Here is a 16,783-nt window from a genome sequence, read left to right on the forward strand (position 1 = left end):
TTTGTTGCCAAATTTCAAGCCTCTGAAAATAGATTTATAATGGAAACACTAATCAAACCTTAGCTACAACTGCAAAATTATACATGTCTTTTGACAGCTAACATTTAGGATCGTTGTGCATAGCCGAGTGAAGTTTTCATTTAAAAAATGCTCCTGGGATCCAACCCTGCTGCAGAATAATTTGTTAAACAGCGATTAGTTTTATACTGTAGCCTCAGTCCTGAGGAAGGGTGCACTTATGCTTTTAAGTACCCAAATAACATTGCAAGCCTGAGGTCTCACAGGACTGAATGAGCATATGCATCAGAAGGAAAAACGACTGAATGTATTTCTCCAGTGATGGGCTGTCACCAGCAGGATCATAAAAGACAAGTGGAAAGACAATGACATGTTCAAGTCACTGAAAACACCAGTAACATCTCAACCAAGACAGATAGTTTTGCTTTTGCCTCTCCTGGATGACGGTAGGTATCAAAGTTACATATTCTCAGCCTGCCACGCACACGAGATACATGATACCGGCAGAACACCGTTATGATACAGGTTTTTAGGGTGCAGTGAAAGGGCTAGGGAATGACTGCCTCAAAACAGGGTCAAAGAGTTGACAAACTGAGTCAAACCGAGTTGGGGGGCTGGACAGCTAGATAAAACCCAAAAATGGATACGGTTCGTACGCATCCTACCGTATCTGACCAAAAGGAAGGCAGATGTTTAAGTCTATGCAGTCCGGTCTGAGGAGTACTACTTAGTTCTGCTTTTAAACTTCTGAAAGGAAGAAAGCAGCAATTCAGTAGGCAGGAGAAGTTCAACTTTGCCTGTGCTGCTGCAGGGCTGGACATTTGAGAGGATATATGTTTCTAGCTTTCCTGTAACAAGGTACTCATCAGCAGAGAAGGCACGTGTGTGTTGACAGATGGAGTATAATACATACGAAAAATCAAGCACTGCTTCGGGACCTACAGCTTAAGAGGAAAGGATGGAACCCAAGAAGCTTTCCATCTTTAGAGTCAACACATAAAATGAGTCTGAGCTAGGTTTTAAGTAATGAAGTTGAATTATAGAAATAGGTAGATTAATCCAGAGAGCAAGGTGTGCTCAGGAACGGTTTGGCACAGGGAGCTTACCTGCAGGCTTCAAACACCAGCCCGGTGCCCAGGCCAGAGCTGCACTCGGAGTCCGAGCCACTTTCGGCGTGCTTCCCAAAGCCGTTGGTCACTCCTGCCATGGAGAAAAACAGAGTCCTTTACTCATCCCCTTCTGCACAGGCTGCAGGATGCACATAAGTACCCTGGAGGTGCTGCTCTGCCTGGACAAAATGCAGTCCACGTGGAGGGACACCTACACAGAGAGAGGGGATCATCTAGCTCAGACAAGATCCCAACACCAACCCATCGCAAGACAGGCCGAGATGCACAAGGAATGACCCCCAAGGTCATTCCCATGCCCAGCGCGTCCCCGAGGCCGAGCGTCAACCCAGCGCCACATGCAGAGGACCAGAGCAGGTTCTCAGGTTTGCAATGGGCTCGTCACATTTCTAGCAGTCGTAAAAGCTCATCAACCCTAAGAAGGATGAATTCGTGCCACAGCCACTATTATTTCTCCAGCCATAAATATGGAACTGCCACAAGGAGCACGTTTCGGGAAACACCTCGTTCTAACAACCCCGATCACCCTGACCTGCTGCGGTGGTAGCACAAATTTGGCATACCAGACACTCCCTCCAGTTAGGAGAAATCAATTGTGTTGGGAACTGTGGAAAGAGCTGAATCATAAAAGCAGTGTTGCAACTCATAGGAAAAAAACATCAGTGTCTCTTCAGCAGAGGAAAAATATACCTGCCTAGCTGCCTGGGATTTTCCAAAAAAATTTTCCATTTGTTTCCTACCTATATTTTTCCTTTTTTCATTTCAACGTTTAATTCTTAGCTTTATCCATTATGGGCGACTTCTCCCTCCTTTAATTACTGCCAGATGATGACTGCGAGTCCTTCAACTAGCAGCCTCTGGAGAAGCTCTTTGTGTTTCCTTTAACTTGCCCTGGTAAGTCAATCCCGATGTTTGAGCACTGTCCTCCCACTCTCCAGTTTGTTAACGACCTCCTGACAGCCAAATAACTTTAAGATATTATTTGAGGTATGGGTTAAGTCAAGTCTTACACATGGAAACCGTCCCATGCTTGTTAACACACAATCACACTGCTGTCACTCAGATGTTCCTTCTCACCTTGTGTCTTTCTAAATTTGATCTCAGCTGCTTATTCTTGTTTGTAATTCTAATTTGGAAAGGAGTGTGCTCAGCATTCCCACTAATTTTATCTGAACCCCAGAACTGAGGCTATGGTTGGACTTAATAGGAATATTTAACCAGGTGCAGCTCATCTTACACAGATTTTGTGTTACTGGTGCACCGCAGCCGTTGCAGACTCAAGAGGAAGTTCACTCCCTCGCAAGTCAAGCTGTGACACCCCGGCATGCTGCAGGAGCCACCTCGCCCGTGCATCCTGATGTACCAACAGCCTCTTTTAGATACTGAGCAGAGCGTCACTTGTCTCCAACCCAGCCATCATCTTTGCCAGTAGCTGAGCATGACGGCTTGCCCTGCAAAAACTGCAAATTCTCTCTTACAGAAGCAGCCCTGCTGACTGGCAAAGAGAAGGGTTACTCGCGACCCAGCCTGGGTTTCACCTTGCCACTTTCAAATGTCTAAAGCATAGGTGTCTACTTTACTTATAGTCAGTGGAGGAAATCATTTCAATTCATTTCTATTTCATTCAATCATCAATTCATTATGGACATGCTTCGTCTGCCCTATTTTAGAAACCCGTGGAGGAGACAAAGCTTTCCTTAGACCCCTCTGGCTATGACAACTAGGTCTCCTCCGAGCACAACAGCAGTTTCAGGTGAGTAGTTCAGATGCAGATGTCTTTACCTGGCCTCGTGATTTCCAGCCCCTCAACCCTATCCAGCAATTTCCCATAGCATAGAAAGAAAAAGAAATCCTACCTCTCTGGCTTGTCCGCCTGGGCGACTTCTCTCCATCGCTCTCGCTGCAGCTCCTGCTCTGCGGCCGTTTCCTGCCGTGCCGCTCGCCCTCCGCGCGGGAGCGAGAAAGCTGCCCGCTCTGACCATGCTCCTCCCCGTTCTCCAAGGAGCACTCCAGGCTTCTTTGCAGCTTCATCCCGTTCTTGGCTTTTTTGAAAAGGACAGATGTCCGGCGGCCCACGCCGCTGAAGGGGGGGCTGGCAGGGGCGTCCGGGGCCTGCAAGGCCAGTCCGTTCAGGCCGTTGTCGCTGAGCAAGCGCTGGAAAGCTTGGCTCTCCCGCTGCAGCGCCTTCTTGTCAAAGAGCTCCCTGTCCGCCATCATCCGCTTTGGCAGCTGGGTCAAGGACTTGCTTTCGCTGATGGGTTTGAGTGTTGGAGGGTCCTGCAGGGAGTCCAGCTCCGAGAGCGAGGGTGCGGGTCCCGTGGGCTCCAGGGTGGGAGGGTGCCGGGGCTTAGCGTCATCTGCCAACGGAAGAAAGAATCTGCTTGAACATTTTAGGAAGAGCGTTTTCCAAAACTCTTCCCGACAGCCACTCCAGCTCTTCCTATGCCTGTGGCCCTACTGAAACAGCCGGTGCCGACTGTCAGGAAAAGGCAGGCTGCTGAAAATAACCTTTTTCCCTCACACTAGAACTGGCTTCTGTCTCCGAAATCTGCCGTCATTCTCTGTACACTTCATAACAGCAGAGGGAGAAATAACCCACAGGAAGGCTCATCTCTTCTTATAACCTGTCGTCTCCAGCCCTCTGGAGAAAACTCTGTAAGCGCAAGAGGATGCTGGCTCTATGCTTTACCTTCTCCTCTTCCTCTGCCATCCTTGCCAGCCCATACCTCTTGGAAAAGTGGTGAGAACCAGGACGGCAGGTTCAATTTCCTTTGGACAAGGGACAGCCATCGTCCCCTGGCATCCTCCAGCCTGAAACACACTAGAACTGGGACTAGAAGTGACAGTGGCACATAACTCCACTTGATCCCACCTGGAAAAGAGCCACCATCGCTGAGGACAGGAACTAACATCCCACTTTTCCTTGGGGGAAGGCAGCTTGCAGGGAGAGACAGTATCGTGTATTAAGTCATCTGATATAGCTGGAAACAAGATTTAGGCTTTCAGGCTAAGCATCCCTTCAGCACATATGAGTGCAAAGGAGAGATGCAGCCACCAGGCAGGCCTGGCCACCACTACCTGCTCAGGCTGCAGCAGGACTCACAGCCTGCCCCTAAAATCCTCCCGCAACCTCTCACCTTTCTCCCCTTCCTCGTCCCCTTCCCTTGATGCTTTATCCAGCCCCTCTTCCCGCGGCACAGGCTCGCCGTTGGGCAAGGTCTTGTTCTGCTGCTGGGCCAACTTTTGCCGAAGGGAGTTGATCTCCCGTCTCAGGAGGCGGATGCGTCGAGTCCGGGCACCGCTGGACCGCATGGTGCTCACCATGTCTAGCTTCTCTAGCAGCTCCTTCAGCTGTGCCTCCAAGGAGAGGTGAGCCCGATTCTCAGGCAGAAGAATGTTATCCACTGCATCAAAAGAGATTGCGACAGTGACTGCTGACGCCTTCCAGGCAAGGCTGCCGGGAAGGAGCAAGGCTTCTCGGAGAAGGGAATTCCACTCTTGCCATCTGTGACCACAGCCATGCCCATCCCCGGCCATGCTATTCATGAATCACTGCTTTAGTTAGAGGGTTGAGGAATTGTTAACCTTAGAGCTCGGACGTCCCTCCACTGGGCAGAGAGCAGCTGTGATTTAACGTGCACCCCGCAAAATCCAGCTCACAGCCCAGGTTCTTAGCAGAAACCCGTTTCACTGCCACATGAAGCTACTAAGTCGCTGTGAACTGGGGTGGCCAAAACATAACACGTACGCCATTCTGCCGGCTCTGCTGAAGGACCAGCAACCGCTGGAGCAGGGCTGACAGCTGAGGGGTGTGCTATTGTACACCATCACAAATTTCATGAGAGACTGTCCGTCTGTGTCCAGAGGGCTGCAATATGGACCACAGGCTGCGAGCTCTGCGTGCTGGATGGCACGCTTTGGAGCTGCATCTCAAGGCGGCTGGGGGAACCGAAGCGGTCATGATGTGAATGGGAGGCCTCACCTAGAAGGACTGCTTGGGTCCCAGCCCCTTAACCCTGCAACACCCCTCCCAGCTCCAGTTCTCCGTCTAACTCAACTCCTTTTTACCTTGCCCATTTGTTGCCAACCCTGAAAGGTTTTGCATCTCTTGTGCAACCCTAGAAGAGGGGTGAACTCAAGTTAGTTTTCCTGTTCAGTTCTCCTCGGTCGTTCGCCACAATTGCAACCAAGGGAAACACAAAAATTGAGAAGGAAAACACAATCTTACCCCAGCCCCCGAACACTACAGAGTTGGCTCTATAACAAACTACCACTAGTACATGCCAGTTATCACTTTGATATACAATGAAATATATGATCGCTCCTCAGAGTAAAAAATCCTAGATCCACCCTCCTAAATTAGGCAGTCAAGGAAAACATTGTAGAGCAATTATCCAAGTACAAGATAACCAGCACCAATTCACCTTTGCATTGTTCTTTATAATACAAAGTTTATATTACAGCCATGGCACAAAGCAAACAGCAAACACTAGATCTTGTGATAAAAGCACTGGAATAGGGATGTAGGAGAACAGGATTCAATATCCAGTTCTACCGGTAATTCCCTCTAATCTGGACTTAATCTCTCTTTGCCTCGATTTCTCACCGTACAGCAGGGATTAAAAATACTTCCCTGACTCCAAGGGGCATGGTGAGAATATACAATTTAGGAGGAGTCCCTGCTCATCTTTTCAGGCATCAACACCCACAAACTGGAGCAGCTTTTTAGCAGCTTTCACCTCGCCATTTAGACACGTAACTGAAGGCTGGATTTTCCGTGAGAGCACAGCAGCCACCCCCTCCCAGTGCGATAGGCACGGGCACAGCAGTCACAAGGCTCTTCCAAGAGGCAGACGTATGAGGAGAGCTGGGATCTTCTGAAAGCTGCACCTAGCTCTGAGCACTGGGCTCACCTGAACTCCTGCTTTTTGAGGCTATAAAGGAGTTGCATATATGCTTTGATAAGTAGATGGATAGGAAAAATCTTATACGTTGAATGATGGCTATGATTTTCAGGCAGGCTGAGTAACATGGTCAAAACAAAGAACACAATTACGACCAGTCATTTCCTGTCCTGAAAATAAAGGTTAATAACCACTCACCATCCTCCCAGGAAAAGCGGTAAAAGTCCTCGGTTTTGGGTGACTCGGGCAGGTGAATCCCCACATCAGTGTCAAAGCCGATGTTTTCAGCCTGCCGCCGTGCATGACGCAATATCGCTCCTCCGAGGTCTCTGAGCCGGACAGCTGCTCGGTGGAAAATCGTGTCTTTAGCATTATACCTCATGCAGTTGGTAACTATAAGGTTAAAGTCTTCCTCAAACTCATCCAATGTTCGGTACAGGTGGGACTCCAGCTTCCGCCTCATGGTGGAAAAATCCATTGGGTTGGAAATGAATTCCAGGTAATCTGGAACCTAAACATATAAAACCTGTACAATTACAAAAACCATTTACTAGCCAACTAGAGCGCATCCATCATAAGCACTCTTAATGCCCTTTCCACCTGCAAGGGGCAGTGCCAGCAGTTGTTTTCTGTGTCACCCAGTCAAGCCAGACACATCCTGCCTCGGCAAAGCATTACTCATCTGAGACGTGCTGAAGCTTCCAGAAAACAAGACCCTATTTTGGCCTGGAAGGATACCCACATTGCGAGTCCTCTTTGAGATACTCTTTAGTCCACCAACAGCTTGGGACAAGGTGGTTTGTGCTTCCGTGGGTATGACAGCATACGAGCTTCTGCCCAGCCATACCTCATCTCCAACCCATTAGACACCTCCAGGAAACAGACTTGCCTCGTTCAGGTTAACGGGCTCAGCAAAGATCTGAGCAGCATCCTTCTCCTGCAGCAGATCCAGCGTCGTGCGCAGAAGTACATTGAAAGGGGTCAGCTGTAGCTCCATAGCAGCCTGCTGAACCTTGACCTGGGAACGGGGAAACAGCGATGAGCACAGTTACTGAGAACAGCACATGCAAGTGGTGTCTCCCCCCAGTTTGTCCTGAATCATCACACTGGCTCTATTCAGTGGTGGAAACCTTAGGTCATCAAATATCACTGGTCTGGTAAAGTCATTGCTGAAGAATTTCTGGTTAGGAGCTTGTCCTCTCCTTGTGCAGGATGTTCATCAGCAGACAGTGGTCTAATTGCAGCGTCTAAACCTTCTGCATGGGGAATTCTTATTTATCCAGTCTCACAGAGCCAAAACAAGATGAAAACCCATAACATTAAAAGAGAACACAACTAACAATGAAAACAGGAAGAAGCTTTTTATGCCTGGCAAATTACCCTGCCTCAAGATATTACTATGCCAATTAGCAATGGTACAAAAAAGTTAAAAATAAGTAGGCATTTATAGAACAACCACATCCATAATTACACCAGAGAGCATACACAAATTTTAAGATATAAGCTCTCACACTTCAAGGCAGAAGCCATATAACAATAGCGAATAGAAGTATGGGAGTTCCCTAATACAGTTTCTTACACCCTTTATGAAGTACCTAATACTGTGCGATTTCAAGCAAACAAGGTGTAGCACTGGTGTGATCTGTTACACTGAAACTCTACTCCATGGAGAATGGAACAGGATAGAGATATTTATTTCTCCTTGAATGTCTTACTTTCTTTGATCTTATAATCCCTCATTATGTCATTAAATCAACCACTTCAGTAGCAAAGGAAAACAAGTCTATACACACAAAAGCAAATTATATTTGGTGTGCTCAGCAACAAGACAGCATCGGTAAGAGCCTGAAGACTGATGCAGAAAGTGCTTTAAATCAACAGCATGACCACACTATTCCCCCAAAACACAAAAAAGTCTGAACAAAGACCAACAGCTTGGACTCCTGAGCATCCTCTTGTACTCACCTAACAGCTAGGCTGGCTATACAGCTCCAGCTAGATATATATTTCTTTGATACCTTATCTTTTTCTAAAGCACACTGGACTTTCAATAAGCTTTTATGAGTTTAGCCAACTGTGATATGGATACCTCAAGATATCAAAAGTAAAGAGAAAGCAAGCCCAAGAGTGATTTTTTTTTTGATCCTGCTACCCAAAATATGTCTGCACAGCAAGCAGGACTGAGTCACTGATGTAAAATCAGGGCCAACTGATTTCAGCTGTCAATCAGTGCTGGCATCAAAAGAACCCTGGAAAAAGCTGCGGGCCCTCTCCGGCCATGAAAGAGTAGCGTCCAGAGGGGCCGGGATGACGGAGGACTCTGCCTCCCCTCTGCCGGCTCCTTGCAGACAGCCTGCGTGCCTAGCGGCACAGCGAGCGCTCAGGCAATGCCTGAGGCTTGCTGCACGCAGGGTAAATGAGGCTTTCACGAAGCTGGCCTTGAAGGGACGTGTGCCAGACAGCGCGGATGCGGATGTGGCTGCGCTGTCCAGCCAGGTATGGCTAGGAAGGATCCTCAGTGGGCAGAACTGGTAAGCATAGGAAATAACTGTGAAGAACAGCATACAGATCAAAGAGGAAACTGGAAAATTTAGTAAACGATCTCGGTCTTAAAGCTGTCTCTTCTCAAAAAGGTACTCAGAGGGCAAAACACAGGCGTTTTTAGCTTTAGACATGAAGAGCAGAACTATGATTTAGAACTCTCTCTGGGGTGGTGGTTACAAAACTCCCGAAATAAACACTAAAAGCAGATCCAATTTCTACTGTGCAAAACACCTGGTCCATGCCCAGGACAGAAATAGAAGGGGTGTCATAGGTCAGGATTAAACTTCACAGCTAGTTACGCAAATACACTTTTGCAGCACTTTGCAGCCCAGCGCGGGTTCTGAGGGCAGAGGCTGAGCAGTGCAATCCACAGCAGGTTGCGCTGGCCAAGCTGCTGAGGGTGATACAGCTGCTCTGCACAGCCAGAAGTCTAGGAAAAGCCTAGAAAAGAGGAAGAGGCTTAAGAAAAATTGCTGTCTTCCTCCTCTGCCTCTTGCAACACAGGGCGCTTGCATGCGGCTGAAGCCAAGCGTAGCAGCTTGACAATCAAGCCTACCTACCTGCTCCCGTTTGAGTTTTTCCCTCTTACGAATCAGCTCGATGAGCAACCGTGCCCGCTCCAAGTCGTGCCGCAGTTTTTGCCAGTACTTCAGTTCTTCCTTCACTGCACTGGTCTTCTCGTCCTGCTCCTTCTGTAACATGTAACAGTGGGATGAGATGAAAAATACAATTGGCTCCCTGTGTCTTCTCCTCTTTCTAGGTGTCCCCCATGCACTTCTCACAGTCTTCCTCTTCTCTCCTTCCGTTTAGAGCGCGTCCCCTCTCTCCTACAAAAACCAGTTGCACTTAAGCTGTATAATAAACACAACATCAGCCTTTTTGGATTTTGTTATCTGTGACGTTAGGCCTAAATCATACTGCAGCTACGCTCTGGGAACACGCTTTAGTGGGGCTCACTTACACTCTCGCTGCTTTTATATCAACGTTCATTACAGAGGCTGGAAACTCTTTTTGCTAGTTACTATGCATAGAAGAGACAACCCAAGGGCTTTACAATATAAAGGCAAGGCAAGCAAAAGTACAGGAGAAAAGAGTTGTTATTATCTTCTTTGTAACGAATAGGAAACCGAGCCACAGAAAGAGATTCGCCAAAACACAAAGGAACAGCCATCACTGGGAGACGAGCTCACACCTTCCGAGACATAGTTCAGTGGCTTCACAACATGAGCATCCTCCCTCTCTCAAACGTGTAGCTTTTCAAATGGTTTTGAGGTTACCCCTGAATTGTATATACTTTCCCATGATTGCCAATAGAGGACAGATGCTACACAAACTCTTGATGGCTTACATGACGTTTGTTTTTATGAACTTATTTATGGTAAACTTAACACATCAAGGAAATTCTGTATTTCCCCAAGCTCCAGACCGATGAGTGGAAATATTTTTTTTATTAATCATCCAGAGGAGTCTTCATGCAAATCCAAAAGCCCACAAATTCCTCTAACAAGGGTAAAAATACATGCGCACAGCATGCACAATACCTACTAAAAGGCTAACGGAACAGGGGACAGAACGCAACTGCCAACTGCAGTGCTGTTCAACACCACTGAGTGACTCTGGATGCCAGCTCAGAAGAGGAAGCAAAGAAGTCTAGAGCTGATGCTTATTTATAAAATGTACATATATGAACGTGCATGGGAGGGTCAGAAATTCAAGCTGCAGAAAGAATGATCCAAACTGGAATTTGGCCAGGACTCTGCAGCTAACACCCACTTTCTTGAGGAAGGGATCTTTAATCGCTAGTGAGGAACGTGATTTTATGATTCATCCGAGAGATCGGTCCACCAATGGCTCATCACACCCTTGCAAAATCCCAGGTGTCCTGACTCAGATGGAAAACTCGTACCTGCTGGCTCACCAACACCAGTGCTGGTGGCATGATGGACATCACGCTGATACGCTAACCGGGCTCTCAGGGAATGTGCATACCAAAAGGAGGCCAAAAGAGATTCAGAAAGAGCTATTTCCCTCCATTGTTAAGGCTCTCATTTTAAGGAATCTACCCATTCCTAATTCCTAATTAAAACTCCAGAATCATTATCTGGTTCCCTCCTGCGAGCGCACCAATCAGATCACCCTCTGACTACTTCACCCTAGTTCCCTTTCCCAGTATGCATCAAACGCATCCCCCCCTGGGGCTGCGGGCGCCCCTCCGTCCCCCCGTGTGGGTCCGGCCGGGACCAGGCCCGGAGCGCTACCTGCTCCGCGTTCCTCTGCGACTGGAGGTGCGAGTGCAGGCGCCGGATCAGGGGCACCCCGTTCCTCGCCTGCCGCTTCAGCAGCCAGTAGTTGTGGAGCCTCTGCATGAACTGGTTCTTCCTCTGGAGAGAGAGGCCGCTGCAGATTTTGTTCAGCCTAAAGGAAACAAGGAGGTGCCGTGGAGCAAACTGCAAGGCAGCCGTTCCTCTGGGGGCCGTGGCGGTACGGCCGGGTTTCCCGCTGAAGCTCTGCCGTGCACAGCTTTGCGGTGCTGGGGCGATGCTACATGTGCAATCGGCAGCAGCCCAGAGCAACCTGGGGGCCTCTTCCATGTGTCTACTCCGCACAATACGTCACTATTCCAGGAGCAGCTCGGCAGAGGTTCTTCCCAAACACCAGCCGCAGCACTGTATCCCATTCAGCTCCAAGAGTTAATTTCCAAGAGTTAATTTCATCGCTGATAATTTTATTGAGGGTCATTTAAGACTGACGTTATTAAGCTGGGGTCTGGCAAACTAACTCGACAGGAGACCAAGAATAATATAGCCTCTACTTTAACCCTTTCAGGCCATTCATTAGATTGCATATGGTGCCTTATCAGCAGTTTGCCAAAGCTCAGCTGTTAAAGCGCTGGTGACACATCACCACACCTCCTAAGGTACCACATGAAAATTCAGCGCAACCTACTTCTGCATGAGAGAGAGCTGGGAGAAAAAAATTCACAGCCAAATTCAAAGCTGCCTGCAACACTGATGAGTCTGGCATGCTCTGTAATAAAAGGAGGAGCTACGAAACTATGAAATGAGAAGAATAAAAACAATTTTAATAGCAGGATGACCCCTATTCACCTGCCAACTTATAATGCCTGAAGTATTTTAAAAACACATTCACAGCCACGTATATAAAAGCAGGTGACAGATGGGTGTTTGCCTGTTAGGGACCACCAGGGACTGGACTCTGCATTACACTACTTCTGCATTATAGCTTGGGAATAGTCCTAAGCAAAGCAGGGAAACCACAGTGTGCCAGTGATGCTCACGGGGAAGAACGCTGGTCAGGAAGGATTCTGTGGAGCACGTTTCGAACACAGTTACGGCTAGGTCTTGAGTAAAGACAGCGTTTCCAGGTGCCCAGTTCAACACTGAGAGGGACTAAGTCCTCGAAACGGAACCCGCCTGGTCCGGCTGCCCAGCTCCTGCCCCGCTGCACCTACCGCACTCACCTGTAAGAAGGGATCTGTGCGACTGTCACCATGGGCGCGGACAAACGCCCATCAGTCACATCGCCCGGGTCCTTTTTGATCTTCTGCTTCAATTTCACTTTACTCTTTTTCAGAGACCCTTTGGGAGGGCCAGAATTGGCTTCCTCCTCTCTGTCCTCCTTCACAATGTCCTCCTCCCCCTCACTGGCAGCAGCTGCAGACCCTTTTTTCACTGTCCCAGGCGGAGAATGACTCTCACAATAAGCAGTTTTGCGCACTGTGAACGTCGTGCCGTTGATGCTGGTCTCTCTCATGGGTTCAATCTTCATGAAGAGACCAGCCCGCTGGGCACAGGTGACGTGGAAGGCAGTGTAACAGTTCACCTTGTGGCATTGGATAGCAGCTCCCATGCCCTTCTGCTTGCAGATGTAGCATGTGAGCTTCCAGCGAGCAGGGGGGATGTTATTTATCCCTTCAATGGGCTCCAGAAACACAGTGTTTGCAAAGCAGACCTCTGGGATCCAGATGGCACAAACCACATGAGCCCAGCGACCGTCGCTGGTCTGCTTGAAGGCTCCACCTTTGTTCGGACACAGGACACAATCCACAGGGCGAGAAGGGGACTGTAAGCAGCAGCGGCAAAGCCACTGCCCTTCAGGGATATAGGGCACTCCGTAACACTCCTGGTGCACGGCCAAATTGCAGATGTCACAGAACAGGATGACGTTGCTGTTGTGACACTCATCGTCCATGCAGACGCAGCAGAAGGCGTCCTCATCGATCAAGGACTGCTGAGCCCCGTTGTTCCGGCTCTCGAGGTACGACTCCTTTTCCAGACGGTCCACCAGCAGCTCAAAAGTGTCAGCAGAAACCGTCCCATAGCCATCATCCCTCCTCTTCTCATTGACCATTTCCAGCCAAGCCAGATCCTCCTCATCCATGTCATACTCCACCTCTACATCGAGGTCCTCGGGAGGCTTTTCAATGTATCGGTAGTAGGCAGCAGGGAGAGGAGGGGCATCGAGCTGGCTAAAGGAGTCCACTATACGGAAGTTGGGCTGGGGTAAGTGTAAAGATGTCCCTGGTGCATGTTTAGAGCATGACTCCTTCTTCTTGCCTTTGGAAGGTGTTTTCTTGGATTTGGAAGGGAAAAGGGGCTGCTCACTGTTTTCCTTGTTGCTGTTGCACTCTGTGATGTCCTGGGCCGTCAACTCGTCCTCGGTGATGATTTTTAAGGGATCGTAGATGCTGATGCGATGAAGCCGCCCATCAATATCTACTTCCACTATCCGCTGGGCCTGAGCGTATGTGAGCGTCTCTCGGGTTGGGGAGCACTTGAGGCTGTAGGGCGAGGGAGAGCGCCTCCCCTCGAAGTTCTGCCGCGACCTCCTCCGAGGCTTCCTCATTGCTGCGGTCCAGAGACCCTGCAACAAAACAAGTCAGACTGCAGCGTAAGCCAGTGAGACAAGCAAAAGGGAGCAGCACAGATTCAAAAACTTTCCCAGCAACATTTCTACTAAAGACTCCACCAATCTCAGGCTTGGTGAAGCATCTTCACCCTCTTAGATACAAACAGGTATTGGATATATCATCCACTTCTTGCAGTGGATATCACACCAACGCACAGGGCCCTCCAACCTTCTCTATTTGCATGCCAGGAGATGTATATGCCCCCATACCGCCAGATGAGAAGAGCTGAAATGAGCCGTATAGTATCTTAGGCTGAATTAAACACGCCACCGTGACTTTGGCTCAGCAAACCTTTCAGATCCCCAGAAAATCAAATAACACTTATTACACCTGCTTGCACCGTTCACGAACAAAGTTCACACAGGCAAAAGAATTTTTCTCTGTGTTCTTCTGCCTGTGACTGTTCTTTTTTATCCCCAATAGCACATACAATGTGCTGGACTTTTTCCAGACCTAAAGGAAAACTACCAGTACTCTCTCAGCCCTACTCGACCCCGCTTCACACCTCATGGCTGCCACTGCCTCTTCCTCCTTTCCCAGGCCACGGATGCAGAAGATCCCAAAAGCAACGGGGCTGCAGTGTAACGAAACCTGTCCTCCAGCTTCACCTTCTTACAGACGTAGCTGCTCCTTACCCAGAGCACGCACCGAACTCACCGTGCCCTTCCCACTACGCAAAACGGGTCACAACAGGCTAAGCACAACCAGAGGACGAACCGAACAGCGCAGCGGGTGTTAGGCCTCCTTCTGCTCTTGGGGGGACCCACAAGGAAACGGAGGGGGATGAGCGTGGGAACGAGCAGCATGGATCCAGCCGGACTTACGAGCTCTGGCTCAGCGTTAGCCCCTCTGGAGCTATAATCGCAGGAACGCCGTGTTCGGGCATCCGAGCCGGGTCTGCGTGTGGGATCCACGGTGTAATTAGCAGGAAAGCAGCTAGACGGCTCCCGGACCGAGCTGCCCTGGGAACGGTACAGAGCCTTAACTGAACGCCCGAGCCAGCTCGGCCCTCGCAAAGAGCTAATCAGCAACCCAGATAATTGTGAATCGGCCGCCCAACGTTAAGGAGGTGCCATCAACAGGGAGCGAAGTGGGAGCCCGGAGCCGGCCAGATGAGCTGGGGGAGGAAGGAAACGCGGCGGCAGCCCGGCGAGTCCGGGGCGAGGGAGGGAAAGGGCAAAGAGGGAAAGCAGAGAGGAGGCCCCGGGAGCAACGCAAGAAAGAAGGGCAGCGTCGGGGACGGGGACACGAGTTACGGGAAAAAACGTGCTGAGGAAGAAACAGACCAAGGAACCAGTGAGAGGGAAAAACAAAAAGCGAATGCAAAATCTCCCTGAGAAGATAAGCGAGCCCAGGGCTTATCTGCTGCTATGCAGGGGGCACGAGGAGGGCCTGCTCCAGCGCCTCACCCACGCTCAGAGCGCTCCACGCCTGCAGCCCCCCTCTGCGGGGCCGGCGGACATGGAAAACAGCTACAAAACCGTGAACTGTGTTTAGCTGTCGCATTATTTCTGCTCTGTGATGGCCATAACCCTACAAACCCTGTCGTGTGAGCCAGAGCGAGCAGCACCTTACAGGACCAGGACCTACAGGAGGTCATGGGCTTATTCCTGGGATGCCAAACTAATTCCAGAGGTGACACTTTTCTCTTGGAAGTCCCAGCTCTGTGAAACACGAGATTAAGCAATGACCGATGCCGTCTGCTCAGAAACAAACAGGATTCGGGAAAAATTTCTGAGCTCCCCTTTGCATCCACGGAAATAAGTCGCAGGTGCCAGTTTCCGTAAGCGTGCACATAACTATGGGGCCTGGGGGCACGATTCAATTTCGGGTGCAAAATACAGGGCAACAACTTCCACCTGCAAATCAAGATGCCGTGATCTTCCGTCTTAGAAGGCTAATGACTTGCTCATCAGGCTGCAGCGCATCCGACCGCTCTCGTGCCGGCCGAGCTCCAACTGCTTCAATCAGCAGGAAAAAAGACTTTTGAAATAAGGGCATAAAGGCAGCCTGATCGACAAATGAAAACACAACAAAATCCCGATGACAAACAACTCCTCTCGACACAAGCAAAGAAGGTAAGTACAAAAGACGCCGGAGGATAAGGTAATTAGTGGGGGCCGACCACAAGCGTTACTAATGCTGAGTTCAGGAAAAACAGGGCGCTACCTGCTTGCTGCGAGTGCTGAGAATCGGGCAAATTTTGGAGAAACAGAGCGCTCCAGGAAGGGTTATTTCACCTGTTGCTGGGAGAAATGAGGGTACCGTCTTCTTGCTGCTTTAGTGAAACTACCACTAGATTGTCCAGCAAAATCACTCAAAGCGAGCTTTCCACCGCAGCAGCCGACTGCCAGAGACCAACCGGTCCGCAAAACGCGCCAGGACTGAACGCTGCGCCGAGGCCTCTAAAGCAGGACGGACACCGCTGCCAGCGAGAGCCGAGCGGCCGGGCTACGACGTGCCAGCTGATTTCCAAGAGGCATCCGGATCTCAGGAGAGACAGGGCTGCCCACCTCCGAGACGCCTCGCAAGCGGCAGCGGCGCGAGCTCAGGCAGAAAGAGAAGCTTCTCAGCAGCAATCGAGGAACGTTTTGATCTTCCCAGCGCGCTTGAAAACACCTCCCAGGCACACATAAATACGAGGCTCGCTGCAAGCAGCGCACGTGCACGCCGAAAGGCTAACCGCGCTCCGTTGCTGCAGGGTTAAACATCAGCGGGAGAATTAAACTAATTAAAAAGGGACCTGTGGCTTCACTGGAAAAAAACGGAGGTTCCAGGTAGTGGGACATCTGGAAGTGCACCCCTCGGGGGGCTTCGCCGCCTTCACGCCCCGCTCCCAGTCCTGCTCCCCAGCCCTCCAGGCTGATACCCAGCAGCCTCTTTTCGGGACTTCCCCGGCCGCGGGGAAGGGGTGCTGGGCAGCGGCGGCGGGCTCTGCCGGCGCTCGCTGCTCCCCGAAGCGGCTCTGCAAGAGGCGGCGTCCAGCTCCGGGCGGTCGCGCGCTGCCCTTCGCCGGCACGTCCGATCGGCTCCCGCGGACCCCCTGCTTAAAAGACGCCCGGGTAAAAGACGCCACCGAGGGGAAGCAGGGCGGGTGCCTCGGAGCCGCGGCCCCTCCGGACGCCCCCTCGCCCGCCGCGGGCCCCAGGCGCCCCCGCGGAGTCGCCCAAGGCTTAGGCTCCTGGCGGCCGGGCCAGAGGGTACGCTGAGCTGCGGCAGCGCGCAGCAGAAATCACGGAGCCTGGGTGGGCACCGACGCG

General features: G+C 50.4%; 1 protein-coding gene across 7 annotated transcripts in view; it reads right to left on the reverse strand.

Annotated features, from left to right (window-relative positions):
- Window positions 1-16,783, reverse strand: part of BRPF3 (bromodomain and PHD finger containing 3) — a 40,194-nt gene that overhangs the window by 13,004 nt on the left and 10,407 nt on the right. For 6 of the 7 annotated variants that reach the window (XR_011136242.1, XR_011136245.1, XR_011136244.1 and 3 more), the window contains exons 2-9: window positions 12,075-13,477; window positions 10,852-11,008; window positions 9,154-9,285; window positions 6,939-7,067; window positions 6,248-6,560; window positions 4,283-4,549; window positions 3,002-3,502; window positions 1,125-1,218 (exon numbers count right to left, since the gene is read on the reverse strand). Coding sequence is in view for 1 of the 7 variants with exons in the window: in XM_068918641.1 (XP_068774742.1) it covers window positions 1,125-1,218; window positions 3,002-3,502; window positions 4,283-4,549; window positions 6,248-6,560; window positions 6,939-7,067; window positions 9,154-9,285; window positions 10,852-11,008; window positions 12,075-13,477 (2,996 nt within the window). In the remaining 6 variants the exon portion in view is untranslated. Of the gene's footprint in view, window positions 1-1,124; window positions 1,219-3,001; window positions 3,503-4,282; window positions 4,550-6,247; window positions 6,561-6,938; window positions 7,068-9,153; window positions 9,286-10,851; window positions 11,009-12,074; window positions 13,478-14,028; window positions 14,266-16,783 lie in introns of those variants that run through there. The other variant, XR_011136247.1, reaches the window with a different exon arrangement.

The sequence above is a fragment of the Struthio camelus genome, chromosome 24 (genome assembly GCF_040807025.1).
Source record: "Struthio camelus isolate bStrCam1 chromosome 24, bStrCam1.hap1, whole genome shotgun sequence".
Classification (NCBI taxonomy): domain Eukaryota; kingdom Metazoa; phylum Chordata; class Aves; order Struthioniformes; family Struthionidae; genus Struthio; species Struthio camelus.